The sequence below is a fragment of the Aythya fuligula genome, chromosome 8 (genome assembly GCF_009819795.1).
Source record: "Aythya fuligula isolate bAytFul2 chromosome 8, bAytFul2.pri, whole genome shotgun sequence".
NCBI lineage: Eukaryota > Metazoa > Chordata > Aves > Anseriformes > Anatidae > Aythya > Aythya fuligula.
Window position 1 is genome coordinate 22,529,702 of NC_045566.1, and position 22,694 is coordinate 22,552,395.

General features: G+C 38.7%; 1 protein-coding gene across 4 annotated transcripts in view; it reads left to right on the forward strand.

Annotated features, from left to right (window-relative positions):
• Positions 1-22,694, forward strand: part of DNM3 (dynamin 3) — a 176,284-nt gene that overhangs the window by 11,510 nt on the left and 142,080 nt on the right. For all 4 annotated transcript variants that reach the window (XM_032192785.1, XM_032192782.1, XM_032192784.1 and 1 more), the window contains exons 2-9: positions 2,653-2,726; positions 11,041-11,190; positions 12,013-12,216; positions 12,490-12,588; positions 13,488-13,648; positions 17,119-17,261; positions 20,767-20,902; positions 21,949-22,016. In XM_032192785.1, the coding sequence (XP_032048676.1) occupies positions 2,653-2,726; positions 11,041-11,190; positions 12,013-12,216; positions 12,490-12,588; positions 13,488-13,648; positions 17,119-17,261; positions 20,767-20,902; positions 21,949-22,016 (1,035 nt within the window). The remainder of the gene's footprint in view (positions 1-2,652; positions 2,727-11,040; positions 11,191-12,012; positions 12,217-12,489; positions 12,589-13,487; positions 13,649-17,118; positions 17,262-20,766; positions 20,903-21,948; positions 22,017-22,694) is intronic.

A 22,694-nucleotide genomic window follows, 5' to 3' on the forward strand; every position in this document is an offset into this window, starting at 1 on the left:
AGCCTCGTTGAAGGTAACCCCTGTCTAGTTAGCTTTTCAGCATTTTGCTGTGGTTTCACCCCTTCCTGAAATTTGAAAGGATATTCCTCTCCCTTGCATGGGACCCTTCCCGTTAATGAATTGTCTAATTGCTATTTCAGCTTATTTGCTTCCTGAGCATTAGAGGAGGTGGTATCCTAAAGCGAAGATGGCACGTAGAGATGTGATCTTTCCTTTTTTCCTTATTCTAACCTGAACCACTGTAGGGAAGATCAGACCCTAATTGTTATGTTGCTATAAACTGATAGTGTTTTGGTATGGCCATTAATAATGTGCTTCCCCATCCTTTGACATCGGTTTTTGAGACCTGGGTTTTAGCAAGTCAAACTCAAACTAACATCTCTTACCTTTGCATGTTAAATGAACATTTAAGTGGATATACTCGTTCAGACTTCTGACACTGGAAATGACCAGTATTAGCTACTGATTGAGTGAATACATAAGCAATTTTAAAGCTTCTAGGGTAAAAACTATTTGGCCCTAAAAATACCTAATGGTATTCCAACAGATGAGCGGGTTCTAAGGCTGAGGAGTTCCTGAAGTGATGTTCTTGACCGCTTGGCTGCTTGCATCTCATTTGTGTTTGATCTATTCAGTTCTGGCTGGGCAGCACTGGACAGGCTGTGCTGCCAGCCTCCAGCTCATCACGTCACAGCTGCATTGCTGCTGGGCTGGGGCAGCGGCTGGCAGCAGAGGGACTTGTGCTGGAAACGCTCTGAGAATAAAGATGTAAAAGTGGCTTGATCCTTCTAGTAGGATGCACGACTTTTAAAGGAGTGCGGCTTTAGTTCCCAGCCTTATTCCTGAACAGCATTCTTCAGTCTAGAAAGAATGATTTCTAGACCACGGGGAGGGGGAAAGCATCTTCATCTTGTCCTGTGGATTTCAAAGCAGGCGTTTCTGCACAAGCAGTAGCACACTGTTTCATGTGTTTCACTGCTGGAGTTGTAAGGCAGTACCATGTTACTTTTCCTAAAAAAAGTGAAAAGTATGATTTAGGTTTGATTTCTGTGTATTTAAAGAACTGCTTTTTTTTTTTTTTCTAGAAGGAGATTTTCTGTGTTTGTTCATAGCACCTGATCTTGGCTGTGCAGAGCAAGTGCACGGATGCCATTGCCTTGTGGTTAAAGCTGAAATTCCAGATTTTTTGAAAATAATAGTAATAAAAATTCCCTGTCCCTGTGGGAGCAGAATTTTTAATTGAGGTCAGTGTCTTTTTTTCTTTTTTTTATACAGGTAAAATATGTGTTCAGCACTCTGATATGCCCAGCTCTTACAGTGTCTCTGCATATTCATGCAGTGCTGCAGCCGCGATGCTGACACTTCAGCACTGCTGCTTGGTTCCAGGATAAACCAGCCTATTGGGTTTTCTCCTAAACTCTCCCTGTGAACACTTTGTTCTCCTCACCCTTTGTCATTTTTTTGGCTTCAGACTGTACATTTGGAGCAGAAGCCTTGCGTCCTCCTGCCATTCACTGTTCAGGTGGTTATCACCCTCGCCGAGCGGGAGCTCAGCCAGCTTTCAGCTCGTGCTTGCTCGAACAGACGATGGGCTTTTTGACAGTAGTTCAACTTCTTCGAGAGGGTTATCAAATGCAATCTATTGCAGACAGGGAAAGGGAACGTTCTGAAAGTTGTTGGCTTCATTTCTTTGCAATTTTGCTGTCAGCGTTGTGTAACTAGGAGTTGTGTTAATGTGGCGTTCTTGATCTCTGGCTGTGCTTAGTCTGAAGCAGAAAATCAGTAAGTCTTTATATCCTCTAACTCCCTGAAGAAGGATTTTAGTGCCTCACGTTGTATTGTAAAGGGCCCTAGTTTGTTTTAAGCGATCGGTTTGTCCTGAATAGCAATTCCTTTCAGCTTCTTGTTAAAGAGAAAAAATAAATCAAAAATCCAAGTATGAAACTGTCATCTTGGTACACATTTTCTGTACCCTAGGCTACTGTCATTTCAAAACAAACAGTAAAAGGAGTATGTTTTTGTTAAGAATTTCTCTTCTTCCCCATGAGAAAATATCTGTAGCTGGCACTCTGCTGTGAGACAGGCATCTCCCAGTTGATAGGTAAAAGAAATTGTGGTAGACCTTTTGATAAACTTTGGCACCTTTGAGAAAACAACAGGATAGAAAAACTAGCTTACATGTTGTAAAACATCACAGTGGATTAAAATTACTCTGTGTGTGATGCTTTTTGCATTATCTCTGTTTTAATGAGAGTTTGTATTCATATGTCTATATTCTCTATGTATGTTCAAAGGGAGTAGAGGGTAGGGCACATTTATTTGGAGAGTCCAGTAAATGTGGGCGTTGTTTTTGATATTCTTTTTATGAATTGTGTGTTTTGAGACACTGTATGTGATGATCATGAGGAAAGAGAATCAGTAATGCTCCTAGATTGGTAATTTAATTTTGCTATATATTTGTTGACCCATTGCTATCTCAAGTTGAAATTAACAGCCCTACTTTATTGTACAGCTTGATGTAAATCGCCCTCCACCAACTTTCCATTTTCATTGCAGCTGAAGGTACAGAGGAGGTTCCAAATTAGTCCAATATCTTAGAAACTGGGCAGTCTTTTCTGGGTTGTAACAACTTATTTCTTTTTATATTTCTAGGGATTTTCTTCCACGAGGTTCTGGAATTGTAACAAGACGACCATTGGTCTTGCAACTTGTCACTGCCAAAACAGGTAACTTCTCTTGCTTCTCAGCTTAATGCCTTGACAAAGTGTTGGTGTGTACTTCAGCAGGAGAAAAAAAGTCCAGGAAAACTTAAGCAGTGTGAAGAGAGATGCTACTGAACTGTCTGCAACAAAGGCCTGCTGCTTTGGAATTGTACCCTCAAGAAAACCAATCTCATTATCCTGATAAATCATTAAAGTGTAAATCCTAGAGCACATAGTCAATTTGGTCCAAGATAGAACTTATGGCAGAGGAGAAAAAACAATACATACAAATAGTTTTAAAAATTAGCTTTGATTTTTCATTTCTTGCTGAGTTTTTCAATTGTGTTAACACCCCAAAATTATGGTATTTCTGCCTTCAGCTCTTGCTCCAGTGCCACAGATTTGGTTCCACACAGCTTGTTTTCGTGACTTGTCTTTTTTAGTTGGACTCACTGCACTAAGTAGAGCAGAAGGTAGCCTTTGTGAGAATTGGGCTTCTGTGTATTTGTCTGGTCAAAAGTAAAAATACAGCATGTGTATCCCACTGAGCTACGTGAAGTACTGAGACCCGTCATTGGAATTTACCAACTTCGTACTCTTCCAAGTGGTGCTTTGTCTGCTGTTATGTAGCTTGGTTCTCCGGCATATTTTATAAACAGTTTTTCTGTCATTCACTTTTTTTCCATTCTAAACCAATGTAAGCAACAATATCACTGATTTACTGTTGATATCCTCTTAAAATAGTAAAAAGAAAAGAAGTTACATCCAAATCAGCCTTAAAAAGGAAAAGAATTGCTCTTTAAGTTGTGAAACACTGTGAAACAGGAAGAAATAAAATTGAAGCTTCCAGTAGAACTTCAGTCTGTCTCTATGTGAGAGATTTAATTAATTTTTTTGTGTGTGTTCTTTTCCTTAAAGGTCTCTTTGTCATTCACAGGAAGGTAGACTTCAGTCTGCATAGGCTCTAAATTTTTCTCTGAATTACTGCTTGTAAAGAACGTTTTTATTTTCAATGCCTTTATGAAGTTTGCCATAGTCTTATACTATGGAAGAGAGAAGAAAAAATGTGGAATCCATTATTTATGTATTCCCATCTTAAACCTGGGGGTTTTCAAGTGTGTAATACGTGTACTGTGCTTTATATATACAAAAAGATCAAGTTAATTTAAGTTGGAGGTATGAACACTTGTCACTGCTGCATATCTGGCTTTAGAGCCCTGACAGAAGATGCTGAAATGCATGAATAAAACCTAGCTTTGGAGAATCTTTGTCTAATTTTCCCAGCATCATGTAAGAGCAGAAGAAAAACAAAAAAAGAATCAAGCTCTATGCTGCTATTCCCAACAAAATGGCTAAACTGTGGGGCCATAAGAATCAGTAAGCCAACTCTTACACTCCTAACCTGAGGTGGTTGAATACTTCTTCCATGACATCCACATCCTAAACTTATCCTTGCCTGAGCTGTATTGCCTTATTTTGTAAAATCATCATTGTCTGTTTGATTAAATGATCAGTGAAAGGGATTTTCTCTCTTTCTGTTTTTTTTTTTTTCTCCATTAGTATATTCACATAATTTTACCAGCTTTAGATAGACGTTTTTGTATGAGTGCCCTCCTTGCTATGAAGTATTTTTTTTGTTTGTTTTCATTGTTTAACTTAAAAACACAGCAAGAACTCCAAAAATCTGAGTAAGTGAGCTTCCACCTAATTTCTTGTTTCCTGGATGCTGGGACATACTTCTCCCTTTGGGAAATGCTGTATATTTATTGGTTGTGCTTCAGTGGCAAGAAACCTTTGAAAATACAGGCTTTGATTATTTTGTTACGTTCTTTAAACTGCTCCATTTGTTGTTGTTGGTTTTGGTGGTAAAATTCTAAATATCCTTATCTTTAAGCCACTTTTATCTTTCTGAACTAATTTTAAAAAGAGAAAATAAAACTGCCTAGAGAAGCACAGTGTTCTTTTACAGGAAGCAGATGCTGGACTGATTTTTATCAAGTTCATAATTATTTAAAATGCTATAGAAAGTAATTGGAGGACATTATCAGGTTCTTGCTACTGTAAAAAGCTTGGCTGGTCTCTAATGTTAGGAATTTTCTCGACTCTTTTAAAAATAACTATTCTTAATCTCATTATTCCTTGGGGGAAGGGGAATGCTTTCTATATACCGTAAGAGGTAGGCATGGAGACCTGACTGCAAGATATTTTAGATTCATTTTGGAAGTGGTTAAAGCTTCACTTACCTTTGAGTGGTTGCACTAAGGATTCAAGTTTGGCAGCTGAGGCATTTGTGCACACCCCAGAGGAAAACTTTGGCCACTCAATATTTGGCTTGGAGGTGTCATGGAAATGTACAGCAGGGTTTGGCTGTGAGGAGTTATCGGGGCCCTCCAGCATCTGAAAGGACCTGAAATATCTGGGTAAAGTACTGGTCTTGTTCTCCGCTTTAAAAATGAGAGTATGCAGGTGGTAACATGAAACAATTCAATACTAAGAAGTGCATCTCTTAAGACACAGTTGTTTTTTTTTTAAGAGTTTTGTCTAAATTATTATTTTTTTTAAATTCAAAGCTAGTTTATAGTGACCTGTTAACTTCCTCTAATCACTGTAACAAGTTTTTTGTTGCATGTGGCTTTGTCATTTGCACTTCCACACCCATGCACATACTGTACTCAGCTGAAATCTTGGAAACAAATATAGAAGTTTTAATTAAATATTACACCTGGCAAGACAGTCTTCAGTAGCCGTGCCTATTTTCTTTTGAGTGTGATAATGTATGAGTTTGAGAAATACATGGTGGTATAGAATAAGTTAAAATATGTACATTAAAAATAAATTTACAGTCCTTCAAAGGACTCTGTCTTGTTCTTGAGTGTCCTACTTAGGGTTTTTCTTGTGTCTTCTTGGGACTGCCCAGCTGCATTTCAAATGAAGTTGTAAATGTGGCCTGCATTTGATAAACCACTGTACCAGCTAGAGGAGGAAAAAACCAAAACATCTTCATCTTGTTAATATTGGAGGCTCCAAGCTGGCTGTCTTCTGGCAGTGAGAGGCTGGCACTCGTTACTTGTCCTAGAGAAGTCCATTGGCAGCCCTGTAGGTAGGGTCATGGTTCTGCATGCTCAGTTTTCACCTCATATTTTTGACTCCGTTGCTTCTCTTCTGTTGAAGAAAGATGGCATATAGCATCTTGCTGAGAGAGGGAATTGAACCAGATATGCCCGAAGTCACTTGTTCTGCAGCAAACAGACACAAATTCTGGTAATGTGGCTTTGTTTCCCCACACAGAAAGCAGGACTGAAAGACTTCCCGACAAGCACAATGAACCATCTAGATGTGCCTCCACGTCCTTCTCTGTGACCAGAGTTCTGCAGCGTTGGGAATGTCTTGTGTCAGGTCTGACAAGGCTCTTGCTCTTGGGTGCCTTCCTTTTTGCTAGTTTCTGAATAGCTCAGCATACCGAAAGCTGTAGGAGGAAACAGTCCCCTCCAGGAGGATCCAACTCAGGGAGTTTTTAGAAGGCACAAGTGTGGCAGGGTGCTGTTAGCTGGCAGCCTCTGATGGGGAACTGAGTTCAGGTGTTACAAGGCAGTTGTGATAAAGTAGCTTAGCCATTCAGCTATCTCTGTGGGAGGAATTCTGTTCATCCTTCTCCAGGGTGAGCAGTTGGATGTGAGGGCAGTTTATTTTATGAGAGCCTGATGTCCAAAGCAGGTAATAGACATGCCAGTTCTTTAAGCAACTGCTGCAGCCTCAGATACAGGAAGCTCTCCTCTTCTGACCAGACAGCATTTGTTTCATGTGCTCAGCAGTGGGGATGTTTCAGCAGTTACTAATAAGCGTAGAGTGCTGTTCTCATACTTCCTTGCTCTTGATTCCTTTTCAGGAGGAGAAATGCATCACATATTCCTGCAGTTGTGCTCTTAGAAGTATTTTTCTCTGTGCATCTCTAAGATATGTGCTGGCACCCAGCATGAACTGAGACAAGGGTTTTTAAAGATTGCATTAGTGTTCAGTAGTCTTGGAGCAGCACAAGTGGAATTTCCATAAGGTTACCTAGGTTTCATTTCAACTCTTACAGTTCTCTTAGGGCACTAACCTGTAGTGATTTGTCCTGTGTTATCATAATTCCTTAAAGGAGAGCTACTGAGCTGGTGAGTTTTTCTTCCTTTGAGCTGGCATGCCTTAATTTAGGTGTTAAAGCCTATTTTTAAACATGCAAAATTTTTGTTTCACAACTGTCAGTATATTTCCTAGATGGATTTTTTATTTAGTATTTCAGTAAGATTAAGTACATTTTTACAGGAGTTAGTTGATACTGGAAGCTGATACTTGTAATTGGTGCTGCTGAGTAAGCTTTGAGAAGATAATGACTTAGAACAACTGAAAAGGTGTTAAGAGTTCGTTTTCCATTATTATTTATTGCATTTGCCACAGATTCCCCTTAACCTTAGGCAATCTGTTCTTCCTCTTGATGTGTTTTCTCCAGCCTGTGAAAGTGAAATAATTATCCAGATTCCTTGAGACTATGCTTTCTAAACATCAGTGACAGCAAAAAGGTCTGGTCTGGTTTTGGGTGAAGCTATTGTCCTAGGTCTTATGTTTGTTAAAAATGCTATATAAATGCTGTTATTTGCTATTTAAATGTTAAAATATCTTGGTGCTAGGAGGGTTGTTTGCCTCGTTTTATTAACTTTTTAAAGAAGTCAATTTTTCAATCTCTGTGCTAAAGAAATGGCACGCTAAGGTTTTGAAAATCAGTATTGAGCTGAACATTTTTAGATGAATGAACTGCATGTACAATTGCTGCAGGTGTTTCAGTTCTGCTAATTAGAACATTAAGTAGAAAGTAAATCACCATAAGGTTCAAAAAACATTGATTTTTTTTTTTTTTTCAGAAGTCTTGTAGGTACTCTTTCTTATTGAAGTTGCTGAGCTTTAATGCAAGTATTTTCTGTTGTGAGTCTTTTAAGCATATACATCTTTTATTGCCATCTGGTGGCAAAAAAAGTCCCCTAAGAGAAAATGGAAAAAAACTCTGAAAATAATTTAGGCTGTTTACTACAGCTAGCACAAACAATCTTACAGACTTCATCAGCAGGCATGCATTTGGAGGTCTTCAAGGACAAAAACTAGAAAGGTGCCCCAGTAAGGGAGGGACTTTGCAGGGAGGAAAGGAAGACTGTGGCTGCCCTTTTCTGGATCTCACTATCTGGCAGCCTCTCATTCAGATGATGAACAGGGTGCTGTGGAAAACAGCGAAATCTGAGGAGGTTCAAACCCCAAAAGCTAAGAGAATGACCATCACCACAGGGTGGTTGTGACTGGTGATGCTTTCTTGGGCGAATGAGAGATTTGTCATTCAAACAGGGCTAACATGTTAGAAGAGGGATAATGCTGCCGGTCTGAAACCTGAATTTAAGCTGTGAGAGCAGCGTCTGCAGCCTTACAGCACCATGCTTGCTGCTGCATGGCTGTGCTGTACTGGTAGCAGCGCCTGCAGCCATCTGAGCTGCTCAGCAGCGGCACTCACAGTAATACAGTGGCAGAACACAGGCCACTGATGTCATGCTGTTGTAAAATACAGAAGTAAATATTGTGCAAGATCCATTAACAGAAATAGTCTGATCTTTAGTCCTTCTGCTTTTTTGTTTTTTTTTTTTTTTTTTTTCTCCAGTCGTGGAAAGATTTTGGCTAGAGCTCTGCCTCTAGCTTTAAGAGAAATGTCTGGAGGATGGCTGTGTGAATGGTCAAATGCACAGAAAGCATCATCTGTAGAAGAAGGCTATCATTGGCTAGATGAAATCATAAAAGCGTAGGGAGAAATGACACACAGGAAAAAATGAGGAGCATTTGGAAAAATGTTGTCCGATAACACTTGTTTGCATGACTTGTCTAATGAAAATTGAAAAGGGAACTTATCTTTTATCGTGATACCTCTGGTTGGATGCATTGAAGATAACTATGCTGTGGTAGATTTTTCTATCAATGTTATCCAAACTGCTTTGAGTGATTCTGTGTTTAAAAACAGAAGAGTATTCTACACACAAAGATGTTTTATTTTTTTCTTTCTATTGACATAACTTAAGTTTTATACAGAAAATATATTTCTGAAAACTAGACAACTAGGCAGGATCACTCGTTTTGACTGATTTTATGTTGATTCCCACAAAAAGTTAAATAAGATGTGTTCCTAGTATTCTTCTGTGTACGAAAACTGAAGATTGCATTAGAGCATGTGCTCGTCTAGTCGGGCTGAGGGCATCATTGCCAAGGACAGGCTGGGGCTGAGGATCCAAACAAAGCACGGCTTGTTCCTCTGAATTTTAATTCCGTAGGCTGTGCGGCACCCCAGGTTATGAGGAGTTGTAAAGCCTGCTCCCTCAGAGTAGTGGGACTGCAGATGTCCCTGAGAGGAATGAGCAATTGATAAATATTAATCATAGCTGAAAGGTAGTAAACTTTAAAATTTGAATTATCTTTGTTTCAGACAGGGACTCTTTCTGTTATTAAGTGTGAAATGGAATAAAGAGAAAAGCTTCCTCGAGTGTCAACTGATTATAACTGGGCATGACCTATTAGTTGTTTGAATTTTTGAAATCTTTTTCTGAGAAAATCTTACGAGCTAATGTATTAAAAGGTGCAGCTAAGAATACAGTTTATTTTGTACTTGAAGCTTGAGCTGGATCAACGAAGATGTTTAATTCTGTGTACCGTGTTGTCTTAATTGGAAATACTTGAATATTCCTTGTTGTTTCCTTAATGAAGAGTTGAATGTTAAACAAATAAACCCCTCATTCATTGTCATCTTTGCTGCTGGATGTGAAAAGGAATATACTATACACTGGAGTACTTAATGCTGCGAAAAGTAAGGTGGAGGGTTTTTTAGGTGCTCTTTGGCTCTTAAAATGAGATGTGTTATTTTTTTCTCAGCAAGAGTGGGATTCCCTGACCCTCACACTTTAAATTCAAAGGGATTACAGTACTGTAAGGCAGAAACGCTGGCGTCTGTTTTTTGCCTTCCTCATTTCACTTCTTTTTTGCTTTAACTGTTGCTATGGTTTTGAATGCAGTTTTGACTATTTTATTTTTTAACAATTCAGTCAGCAACAGTAATAAAGTGACAGTTGGGAAACCTGAGAAGCAGACTTCAGTCCTGAAGGATAAGGCCCACTATTCATTTGTCCCCTTGGATCTGCTCTCCTGAGCTGCTGTTCTTTGAGTATCAAGCAAGATCTTTACCCTGGTGTTTGAGGGATTTTTATCAAAAACCTCTTCTGGGGAAGAAGCACCTAAAAGGAACAGTGAGATCAGGCCTTGACTACAGAGCAAAATCAACTGGGATGTGCGCCATTTTGTCCAGCCTTCCTCCAGTCCTGCTGCTTAGGCCCAGTAGGGGTGAGGAGTGCGCTTGTGTCTGTCGTTACCATTTACATCACTAATTTCTGCTTATGCCCTAGCTATGTGGGATAAACATTGTGTTTGTCCTGTTTTGAAGGAAGAAATTGCACTTTTAAGAGATGTGTGTTTGGTTATGCACCTCAAGGGCAGGAAACCCAGAGGGATACAATAAATAGCATCAGTATTTGGACTCTAGAGTCCAAGCAGGTCATTTCTGAGTCTGACAAATTAGACTGTATCTGTCTCTGAAGACAAGTTGATTCCTGGTTGATGGGGCAAGCTGTACGATGACTGAAGGCTCAGAAATTGTGTTTTACCACCAGCGAAATCACAGCCACATCTATAAAAACTTTCATCAACTTTTAAGTGTGGTTTCAATTTAAGCCACAAGAAGTCCTTAGGCATTGAAGAGTTGAGTTTAAAAACATCGAAGTGTCTTAAGTGCTCTTATTTTGGTTATGAATGTGTAAAATGTGCAGAATTCCCTTGGTAAAATCATATGTAACACAGGCTGTTAGTTTTTGAAAACAAATGCTAATAATCTTTCATGATACAGAACTTGAATTAGTTTTCCTCAGTGTAGTGCTGTATTACAGGCAAAGCAATCAGATGAAAACTCAGATTCTGCACTGAAAACAGTTCCTCATTCTGTTAATGTAAATGGTATTTATTTCAATCTTTAAGGTTGTTCCAGGAGATGAAATGCTTAGGATATGAGAGTTAATTTGGCTTTTTTAACTAATCTTTTCTTGGTTTTGGCTGGTTTTCATCTGTGCAGTCATATTTTTGGCATGTGTTCATATATAATGCTTTCTGGATATACACGATGACGTGCTTTTGTGCGTGCACATCTGAAGAATACAAAGGGCTTGAAAGTAGGTGCTTAAGACTGTTATGAGCCTGTGAAATATAGAGATGCTATTGATATTTTTCACAGAATATGCTGAATTTCTACACTGCAAAGGAAGGAAGTTTACTGATTTTGATGAAGTTCGTCAGGAAATTGAAGTAGAAACGGATAGAATAACAGGAGTGAACAAAGGCATTTCTTCAATTCCTATTAATTTAAGAATATACTCTCCACATGGTAGGTAAAATCATTCTCCTCTGTATTCCCCATTGTGCTCTATATTCAAGTGATGTAATATGTTTCAGAACTCTGTCCATTTGGTGCTGTTTTTGCACGTGTTCTCATTGCTTGATTAATAGTCTGGGATGCAAAGATTTCTGACATTGAGTTGGACTAAAAGTGGGTATACATGTGTAAGAATCCTCAGTTTCTAATATGTTACGAAGCTGCTCTGCTGCAGAGAGCTGTTTGTTGGCCAGAACACAGACTCTATCCCATTTAACATCCTCGTGATTTCAAAATATTCCCGCTTTACATGAGAGTGAAAACAGTCCCTCCCCCAGCACATATTCTATTAGTAGCTCACTAGTAAACGTACTAATAAAGACACATAGTAGGAGGTGGGAGACATAGTGGGGAAAAAAACTTTTGCCACCCTCCAGATGGATTCCCTTGAAATATAAATAGGAATGGTCTGATGGCCTGTTATCTGTGCTGTCAGGAATGGAAGAAGCTCGAAAAGCCACGTTAATTTGTCTAAGAGCGCCTAGTGACGTTCAGTATACAACTCACATAGGTGAATAGTGCTTAATATTTAAAATATTAAATAGTATTCTGAAATCCAAGTGAAAGGCTCTGGAGGGAACTATGGTAACAAGTGTACTGTCCAGGTTGTCAGGTATTTTATTTGAACCACTGACAATGTTTATGTACTTATAAAAGTAAAGTAATTACATAGCGTTTATGTGATTAAAATCTGTCTGCAGTCATAGATGTGCAGATCTCTTTAGACATGTCTGGTATGTTAACCAATGTTATGATCCTGTGTTTTCCATACAGTATTAAGCCTGACTCTTATTGACTTGCCGGGAATCACAAAAGTGCCAGTAGGGGATCAGCCTCCAGATATTGAGCTACAGATCAGAGACATGATAATGCAGTTCATCGCTCGAGAAAACTGTCTGATACTGGCTGTGACTCCAGCTAACACTGATCTGGCCAACTCAGATGCTCTGAAGTTGGCTAAGGAAGTGGACCCTCAGGGTAAGCATCATTGAAAAAAAAAATTGCTGAGCCTTGTTAAACAGATCTGAGGAATGCTTTTTAATGGCTAGCAATGATGACCCCCTTCTTTTCCAGACATACTCTTATTTGCAGTTGTGGCTGGTCTTGTGCAATACATGTTTTGAAATAATCACATATTTGTAATAATTATTATGGAATTATAAGATGTAATTGTTCTTCCTGAATATAAATGATTCTTCACTATCTTTTTTTTTTTTTTTTTTTTTTCTGCCTGCCTCTGGACCTGGTCAGGCCTTAGGACCATTGGTGTGATCACAAAATTGGATCTGATGGATGAAGGAACAGACGCAAGAGAAATTCTAGAAAATAAGCTACTCCCTCTTCGTAGAGGTAAGAATGTTGTATTGCCTCTATTGTTTGCAATACAAAAGAAGTTTCAGGTAAAGGTGATGTTAGAAAGTTCTGGAGATGAATCAAAAGTTATTCTGGACTTGATGAGTTCTTAGCTCTTATCACATTCTATTTAGCAAACATGGAAGGGGGCTGTGCTAAAACTATCCCATGAGTAAAATAATTTATTTCTAGACCTGGAAAATACACTGCATATTCCAGAGGAAACAGTCAGTACAGGTTATTAGGCAATTTTCTTTTTCTGTGCCACATTGCTGTCCTTTGCAACAAAGGAATCTTTTTTTTTCCTTATATATGGCAGAAGCCAGCATCAGAGCCTTGGTAATCTTGCTGTTAACATAGTTTTGATCCCTTCCAGAAATGTTCTGTTACTGTTCCAACAACTACTGTACCAGTCACTTGCACTGTTAACAATATCAAGAATTTTGCCCCTACTTATACTTTACTGACAGGACCATCATCTACTTCCAGTTTATGTTTACAGAAAACAATTTATGAATGTGGTGGTCCAGCAGACATGAAGAAATTCCTCAGTTTTCCTGGGTTTTGCTAATACCATATTATTTACTTATCTTATGCTTACCTGTTGGGTCTTTCTTAGTTTTGTGTTCACGTTTATTTGAAGAGGTTTCTTTGCGGTACACCAAAATTTCAGGTATTTCTGCATTTGAATTGGAGATTTAAAAGGAAGTGTATCTATTTTATGTAACATCCAATTTGTTCGTCCTGTTTAAGTTCATTATAATACTTGTACACAATACATAAAATATCTGAATTGGAAACTTTCATTTGAGCTGAGCCAGTGTTCAATTTAATATGAATTCAGTTATGCAGAGAATAGCTGCATTCACATGCCCGTTGGTTTTGTGTTGTTTCAGGTTATATTGGTGTCGTGAACAGAAGCCAGAAGGACATTGATGGGAAGAAGGACATAAAGGCAGCTCTCCTAGCAGAAAGGAAATTCTTTCTTTCCCATCCAGCATACAGGCACATGGCAGATCGGATGGGAACACCGTATCTCCAAAAAGTTCTAAACCAGGTAAAACCTAAGTTTTCTGTGGTGAGAAGCAGCTTTTGTAATGATAGGATCGTTATAAAATCTCCCTTAAAATAAATGTTGGCCAGTGAACCTTATTTATTCTTTCCTGCTTTTAACCTTTTTACTTTTCATAATGTAATAAACAAAGTTGTATATTACACGTATCATATACATATGTGCTGTGAGAAGCAGAGGACCTAGTTTTTGGACTCTTGTCAGCATACATACACCTAGAATCATTAAGATTGCTAAACATAAATTATCAAGGATGGAAGCTTCCATAATATTCAGCCTTGACTTTTCTCCTGAGTAATGTTTTGTGGCTCAAAAAAATCAGTCAATCTTGGTACGTTATGCATCTAGACCTAAGCTCATAATGGTACCCTGTGACTCTGTAGTTTTCCAACTTCAGAAGTTCTTTAATGTTTTATTCCAGTTCAGATTTTTACAAATTAGTAAAGTAGCTTCTTTTAGTATTACCTAAAGGTTGAGGTTTGGGCTATAGCATTAGTCACAACTGCAGTACAGTAATGTAGACGTACCCCTTACAATTCTTGGGAAGATGCTGGAGGGTAATGAGCCATTTAATGTACTTCTTTCCTCTGAGGCTGTGCACAGAAGCACATAGTTGTAACCTGTTGTAACCTACATTCTTTTTTTTTTTTTTTTTGAGCTGCACTGTGGACAATGGGTGGACTTAGGTGACTATGAGCGAGATTGTGTAGAAGCTGATTTTGACCATTAGAGGGTACAGAGGTTCTCTGCTGCCTTGGGGAAGAATTGGCATTCCTTGCAAAAACTCTTAGAAATATGAGTTTGCTCTAGCAAAGCAAAATTATATGCATTTGATCTACAAAACTGGAAGTGCAGGTACAAAAGAAGGAAAATGAAGGTGACACATGTAAGTGGTCTTGGAGCACTGGGGTCGTAACATATTCCAATCCCAGCGTGCTTTTATAACCACTCCCTGCCCCTTTTCATGCTCTGGATGAATTCTTTCTTACCCAGATTTATTCGGAACTTCTATTTATTTTTTTTTAACCTGATAAAAATGCAGTTTCTGGCTTTTACTGACAGTTCTGCACTTCCCTGTTCTGTTGAATACTGAATACGATCATAGAAAGTAAGTTTCTTCTCCCTCCCCAGTTATTTCTACATGTATATTGTCCTATTCCTTAACTGTCACATTTCTTCTCGTTTAACAGGGCTTTTTGAAATCAAACTTAGAAACTGGTGGGGAGGGAAGAAGACATTTTTAGAAATCATGTGTCCTGAGGGTTCCCTGTATGTCTGTACTTTACCCATAAAATCTATGCTTTATTGTAGCTTTTAATAGCAACAGTGTACCATACACTAATGATATAAATGACAAATACTGTGATCAGAGGAGATGATTCACACCGCTTTTATTTCTGCACAAACCTCTGGTCTGTTTCTATGAGTTCATGCCAAACCTTGTCAGACTGCAGGTTTCTTCAGCAGGAAATGGAAGTCAGCTTCCCAGTTTTCTCCCTGGAGGAGAAACCAGTAGCTTACTGTCCAAGTCAGTACACTACCTATACCATACTTCAAGGGGTTTTTAATTCTTTTCACCACTTCAGTAATGTTCCTTTCACAGCTTGAATAGAACATGACCAATGATGCATCTCAAGTCCAAAATGGACAACATCAAATCTTCCCTGCCTCCCTAGAATTGCTGATGATGCTATGATTTTATCAATTATTACTGCTATTACTATTATTTTTTCAAATGATTACTGCTATTACTATTATTTTGAAACTCAGTTTTACCAGCCAAAACGGGGTTCTTGGCGTTTCTAAATGTCAAACTTGATAGTATTTTCTCTAGTTCACTGGAGAAAAATAGCTGGTTTTGATCTGGAATAGACAAAGACCAGGTCAGCCTGGCTTCATCCATTGTTGATAGCAGCTGGAAACAGAAGAAGAGCTCTTGACTAGAAGAAGGAAACAAAGTGGGGCTGGCCTGCTTAATTTCTTGCTGCAGTGACTTTGCAGCTGTTGAATCTTGACAGCCAGGTTAAGGAATACTCTGGACTTGCTCAGAAGGAATGCTAATGCCATTTATTTGTGCCTTAGAAAAAAAAAATCAGCAGGATGCAAGAACTTGCATCCTAAAAGTTGGCCTGTGTTTAGGATGCTTTGCCTCTTTATATTTTGAAAGAGTAATAATGTATTTCTTAGTTTTGAGCCTGAAGCAATTGAGCTTCATGTTTCCTTGTCTTATATGTCCTGTCTTACATTACTTTATGTACTGCTACCTTTTTTTTTGAGCTGTTTTTTAAATTTATCTGTTTCAGTATGACTTGTCTTCTGTTGCTGTTACCATATGTTGCATAGATATCCCCAAATGTAATATTCAAGGGTTGTCCCTAAGTTGTTAAACACATACTATTCACACTTATGGTTGCAGGTAGTATTCAATTCAAATTTTTCTGCATCCACAAGGTGGTGCTCCAGGGAAACCCCAGGTTTTGATTTTGTGCCTTTCGGGTCTGCTGAACAACTTTTGTTTTGAGTTTACATACTTTGGTATTTGACATTATTTATTTATAGACTGTGTGATTGGGATTGAGAAGAGGGTTTACAACATAGTCCATTGTTGTTTCAATCAAGGAATGGATATAATGCACAAGAAACTTATGGTACAGGTAGTTGATAGTGCTGTCTAAAGACATTACAGCATATATCTGCAAGAGTAACTGGGATATGTTAAACCTTTACAGCTTTGATAAGACTTTTTTACTGTCCTTCAGTTTATTTTCTAATATTTTTAGGTATGGTTTCACAAATGAAGACCATTATTCTTCAGTCATAGAACCTTCTTTGGCCAAAAATTAAGTTTAACTTTTTTTAAAGCACTATAATCATTAATATGAGGACAAAATCTCTTCTCCGTAGTGTTCTTCATAGAAGGAAGTAGAAATGATGTGAAAGTGACTTTTTTAAGTAGTGGGAGAGTGCTGAGTGGGTATTCTGTATGTCTGTATTTCCTTCTGTCACTGTTCTCAAAGGGTTGTGGATGCTCAGAATTCCTTGTCCTACACTGCTTTGCTGCTGTAAAGGAGTCATCATGCTTAACAAGTGTATAGGGAATTGCAAAACTTAATTAGGAATATCAACAAAATAGATGTGGCATCAGAATGCTGAGTTATTATGATTGAGGTTGTTTCAAATTAAAGTAACTCTTCAGTGTGTAGTTAAACAAGTATGTTGTAACAGGACTCAGTGAGTGAGAAGGTCAAGAAGTTTCTCAAGCCTCCAGATAGTGTGTATGTGAAAGGGGTGTTGTGATGTTCTTTAACTGTCTCCACTGTTTCAAAGATCAAAAGGAATTACACTGGTAAACTAGCACAGGTTACAGTTGATGTGCTTGGCAGTTAGAAGGAAATGGCTGTGCCCTTGCTTTCATCTTTATTAACAACATAAAAGGACTTTTATTTGCTTTTTAGCAACTTACCAATCATATTCGGGATACCCTGCCTGCCTTCAGGAGCAAACTCCAGAGCCAGCTGCTTTCTATAGAACATGAAGTAGAAGTATACAAAAACTTCAGACCAGAAGATCCAACCAGAAAAACGAAAGCCTTGTTGCAGTGAGTGCCTAGTCTTTCATCTGTTTTTCCACTGTCTGTAGGTTTGTTTTGCTTTGCATTTTTTTTCCCTAATGGACTTACATTATTTTAAGTTTAGGATATGGCTAAAAATTCTGTATGTGAATTCTAAAGAATTTTGTGTGTGGTATTCCAGAACACTTAACCACTTCCAGCAAGGTTTTCACTAAATTAATATTAGCAGTCATAGAAGGAGAGAAACCAGGACAGGAAAAGATACAAAGATGGGCGACATAGATGATTGAAGGTAAGAAACTGCTTCTAATTGTATGGACGCATTCTTCAGCCTATCATAAAGATGACCTCAGGCAAAGGGAGGAGATGGTTAGAAATCTGTAAGATGAGGTGCTTGAAAAGAGAATAAGGAATGCTTCTTTTTCTGATCTGGAAACTTGGCCATCCATAAGAATTCGAAGATAGCAAGATCAAAATTAGTTGTAGGTAGTAATCCACAGGATGTGCGCCTATGTTACAGAGCTCCTTCCTGCAGGAGCTGATATTAATCACTGGGTTCTCTGGTTTAGATGGTAATAGCATTGGCTTGTGAAAATGTGTGAGTTTTGGACAGAATCCATTCCTTAATTATAAGTGGAAAATGGTCACCTGAACTAATGAGGCTTTCCTGAGCCAGTTGGAGACTTCGATTTAGTCCTTGTTTTTGTAACAGCTGGGTCTGAAAACATAGACCTAAGTCTGTCCCTTGTAACTTTACTTCAGATGTTCTGGTTGAAAGAAAAACCTGAGGATATAACCTAGGACTCCTCTAGGAGAGTACAACACAGTTTTGTTTTTGTTTTTTTCAACCTGTATATTTGGTCATTTAGCTGCTAGAAAAACATTTGACTTTATGACTTGTTAAGTGCTGCTGGCATCTGAGGGTTGTTCTCCTATTGTAACACTGCCTAAAGGAAAAAAAAATCTATTTTAGCCTAAATTATCCTGCTTTTCTAATACCTTCATTTTAGTAGGTGCTATAGCAGAAATTAACTTCTGTCAGTAAGAATTTTCCTTGCTTTTCATTTGGTCTGTGGAAAGTAACACAGCTAGAAACTTCCCTCTGATTCTCAATAACAAGTTCCATAATACATATAAGAAAATAAACTACCTGCACGTACCCTGTTTACAAGCAAATTTCCTTTCATGAAAACATCACCCACCTAGTTGACCAAGAGAAGCCATTAGATGTAATCTTTTTGGATTTCAGTAAAGCTTTTCATACCGTTTCTTGCACTATTCTTCTGGATAAAATCTCCAGCTAGGTAAAAACATAATACGATGGGTGAACAATTGGCTGATGGGTTGGGCTCAACGGGTTATAGTAACTGGGGTTACATCAGGCTGGAAGCTGGTCACTAGTGGGGTTCCCCAGGGCTCCATTTTAGGGCCAGTTCTCTTTAATGTTTTCTTAAATAACTTGAATGTAGGACTTGAAAGTGTTTTGAGTAAGTTTATAGATGATAGGACAAGAGGGAATGGCCTCAAGTTGCACCAGAGGAAGTTGAGGTTGGAAATCCTGAGGAATTTCTTCTCAGAAAGAGCAGTCTTTGGAGCAGGTTGCCCAGGGAGGTGGTGGAGTCACCGTCTCTGGGGGTGTTTAAGGAAAGGTTGGATGATGTGCTGCTTGGGGACATGGTTTAGTGGGTGACATTGGTGGTAGGGGGGTGGTTGGATGAAATGATCGTGGAGGTCTTTTCCAACCTTATTTATTCTATGATATTAAATTGTGAGGAATTGTTGACTTTGTTGTGGGTAGAGAGGCCTGGCAGCCGGGAGGGGCAGCCACACCAGGGGGTGCCTCAGGCCCAGCACTGCCAGCCAGACGAGGGAAGGGATTTTCCCGCTCTGCACTGGTGCAGCCTCACCTCGAGCACTGTGTGTTGTTTTGGGCTCCACAGTACAAAAAGAACACAAAACTATTAGAGAACCTCCAAAAGAGTTTAAAAAAAGGTTGTGAAGAGACTGGAAGGCAAGATGTCTGAGGAGCAGCTGAGGTAATGTGGTTTGTTCAGAGCAGGCTGAGGGGAGGCCTCATGGCGGCCTGCAGCTTCCTCATGAGGGGAGCTGAGGGGCAGGTGCTGAGCTCTGCTCTCTGGGGACAGCGACAGGTCCCGAGGGAACAGCATGGAGCTGGGACAAGGGAGGGTCAGGCTGGGTATTATGAAAAGGTTCTTCGCTGAAGAGGATGGTCAGGCACTGGAACAGGCCCCTAGGGCAGTGGTCACAGCACCAAGCCTGCTGGAGTTCAAGAAGCATTTGGACAAAGCTCTAAGAAATAGGGTCTGATTTTGGGGTGATCCTATGTGGAACCAAGAGTTGAATTTGATGACCTTTGTTATACCCTCTATCTCAGGATATTCTATGATTCTCCCCTATAAGATAATCTTAATTTTCTGCAGTCCTCTTCAAAAATTGATTTGGGGGGCTCTATGCTTGCACTGTTTCCATAATTTTTGTTAGCCCAGGCTGCATAGGTATCTGAGGTTTGAGAAAGATGATGTGCACTGTTACTTTTTGGCTGAATCCATTGCTTCAAATGTTAGGCCAGATGCTTGTGCTTACTTTTAAAATAATAATAATAAAAAAAATCTCTCCCTGGTTATTCCATAACTGGAGGAATTCTCATACATGTATGTATGTCTAAGTGCTTCTGATGTAGAAATCTAAGCACAACTGAGTAAACTGCAGTCTGTGGTACTGATAGCTAATGTGTTGGCTTGTTAGTACTGGCTCCTGGGCAAGTTGTTTGGCATGGGGAAGTTAACTAACTTGGCTGCCACTGTAAGATCTGCCAGCACTGGATCAGCTTAATGGCTTGATACACATCATGCTGTTGGACTGTGTCTTTTTGAAAGACGTTAGAAAGATCAAAGGGTCATTGTGGAGAAGTGAGCTCTCCACAGATGGTAACTCTTGCTATAAGATTGGAGTTTTTTCCTTGTGGTGGTCTGCCCCATTGAACTCTTCTGTTCCTGTAATGATTTAAGTATGAGTGCTTTTCGATTCATACAGTACAAGTTTTATAGCTTAAACATTGATACTTGTATTTGCTTATCCTACTACAAAGACTGCCATCATTTTTTCTTTTCTGAATAAAATAGGATAGCATGTATGTAATAGAAGATGCATTTATGATTTTGTGATCATTAGCAAAACAACGATGTAGCCTGGTATGCTGCTGTATGTGTTGCTGACTTTAATATACAGTTTCATAAGCAGTATTTAAAAAAAAAAAAAAATCTATGAAGAAAGAAAATAGTATATACTGAGCTATGTCCTGTGAGAGAGAATGATGTAAGTGTATGGTGGAACGGATTTGCAAAGAGAAGTATAGCAACCTGCATTGGCAACTTAGCTGGATGAACTCTTGTAAATACTCTTGTAAATTCCTAAATGTGTTTTAAGTCAATAATACTTGCATAGTACTGAAGTAACAGTTGATAGTTGATGTGCTGAAGTGTATCTTTTTTCTCCTCCCTTTGAAATGTAGGATGGTACAACAGTTTTCAGTGGACTTCGAAAAAAGAATCGAAGGATCAGGAGATCAGGTCGATACGCTAGAACTTTCAGGAGGTGCCAAAATTAATCGTATTTTCCATGAACGTTTCCCTTTTGAACTAGTGAAGGTATTTATCCATCTTAGTGGTGTTCTTTGAGTTTTATTTATGTATTCCTGTGTTCATAGTAAAGCAAAGACAAAGTTTGTTCGGAAGAACTTGATTTTAACTGTAAAAGAAATTACATCAAGTGATGATTGAGACATTTAGCTTCATTTCTAGTTGTGGGTACTGAGAGATGCTGAGGATTCTGAAATACAGGAGTTAAAATATGATGAAACTCATAGTTCTTACTACTTTCCATGCTTTTTTATTTTTTAATCACAAATGGCATTGTTGTTCTGGTTGGGGGGGAGGGGGGGCAAAGAAAAAGCTATGGGTGGCAAATTCAGGTTGCTGTGTTCAAATAGCTAGTACCTGTTAAAACTAGAGTAATAGAAAATAACTATTTTCTGGCTTTTCTACTTCCTGTTTTTGGAACATAAGACAAAGCCAGCTTTCAGTCCCACCTTTCCATAGTGGGAAGGGGAGGGGAAGTGAAGCAGAAGCAAATACGGTGTTCAGAGATGACATTTTTCCTCTTAATACATCTCTTCTTGCTTACCCATCCTCAGAATAACAGAAAAAACTGTGGTTTTGTAGTCTGTGAACAAGTAAACTGTTTTTTATGGACTTGTTATATGTTCTTTTACCTTTTCTTTCACTGCAGTGACTTCATTTTCCCCTCACCGTGAACCCACTGTATTTCTAGTCTGCATTCTTTGACACTTTTTATAGGCTTCCTTCCACCTATTAAAAAAAAAAAAAAAGAATGTTGCATCCTCTAAATGATGTTTCTGGCTTACTCCAGCAACTCCATGTTTCTTTTTGGAATGCTCTGCAAAAACATCCCAAAAGATTCACCCAAAAGGGTGAATAATTTCCAACACTCCTTATTGTTGTCTGTAGCCTTAGTGTTAATACATTTTAAAAATACTTATGCCTTTAGTGTGTTTAGAAATTAACAGTATGTTAGTTGAACTTGCTTGTCTTCCAGTTATATAGGGAGAAGTAATATTTTCTATTTTATTTCAGAACTTGACCTCATCTGATCTCAAATGCTTTTGTTCTTCTAGATGGAGTTCAATGAGAAAGAACTGCGGAGAGAAATAAGTTATGCCATCAAGAACATACATGGTATCAGGCAAGTGCTCCCATGTTTTCAAGCCTGATCGTGTTGCAGAGGGTTTGGTTTCTTTAACCTGTGGAGACACTGGCTACTGATTGCTAGACTACATTACTAAGGCACTGCTCCCAACAGCTGACTTTTTTCTTCCACTCCTTCACACTTCTGTTTTTCAGGTACCTATTTTGGGCTGATCAGCTGGTTTGCCTGAAGAGGTTTAATTTACCTGGAAATCTTGGAAAAGTATTTTACAGAGAAAATCAATGACTTTTTTTTTAATTTCCAATATAACATAGGATTTCCACTGCATGAAGGCTGTTGGAATTGGTGTAACTGATTGTAACCATGCATACACAGAGAAGTTCTTAGCTGCCCCTTTTTCTGCTAATTTTTAATCGCCCTACCCAGTTAATTCAATATCAGATGCAACTCCTATATGAACTTTTTGATGCATGGTGGACATCACTGCAGGAGAACAAAACATTTATGGAAACTATTCTTTCATTATAATGATCGTGGTTTGGGGAACGCTGATGCAGTGGCTCGCTTGAGGAATTTGTGAGTCTAGTTTGTGAGGAGAACTTTGTTCTTCTAAGAAAAAGACAAAGTTATGAAGTAATGCAGTTTTGGACAAGTCATAAACCTCTATAAAGCACATGATGAAAGCACAAGTTTAAAGGCCAGGCACGATGGTGA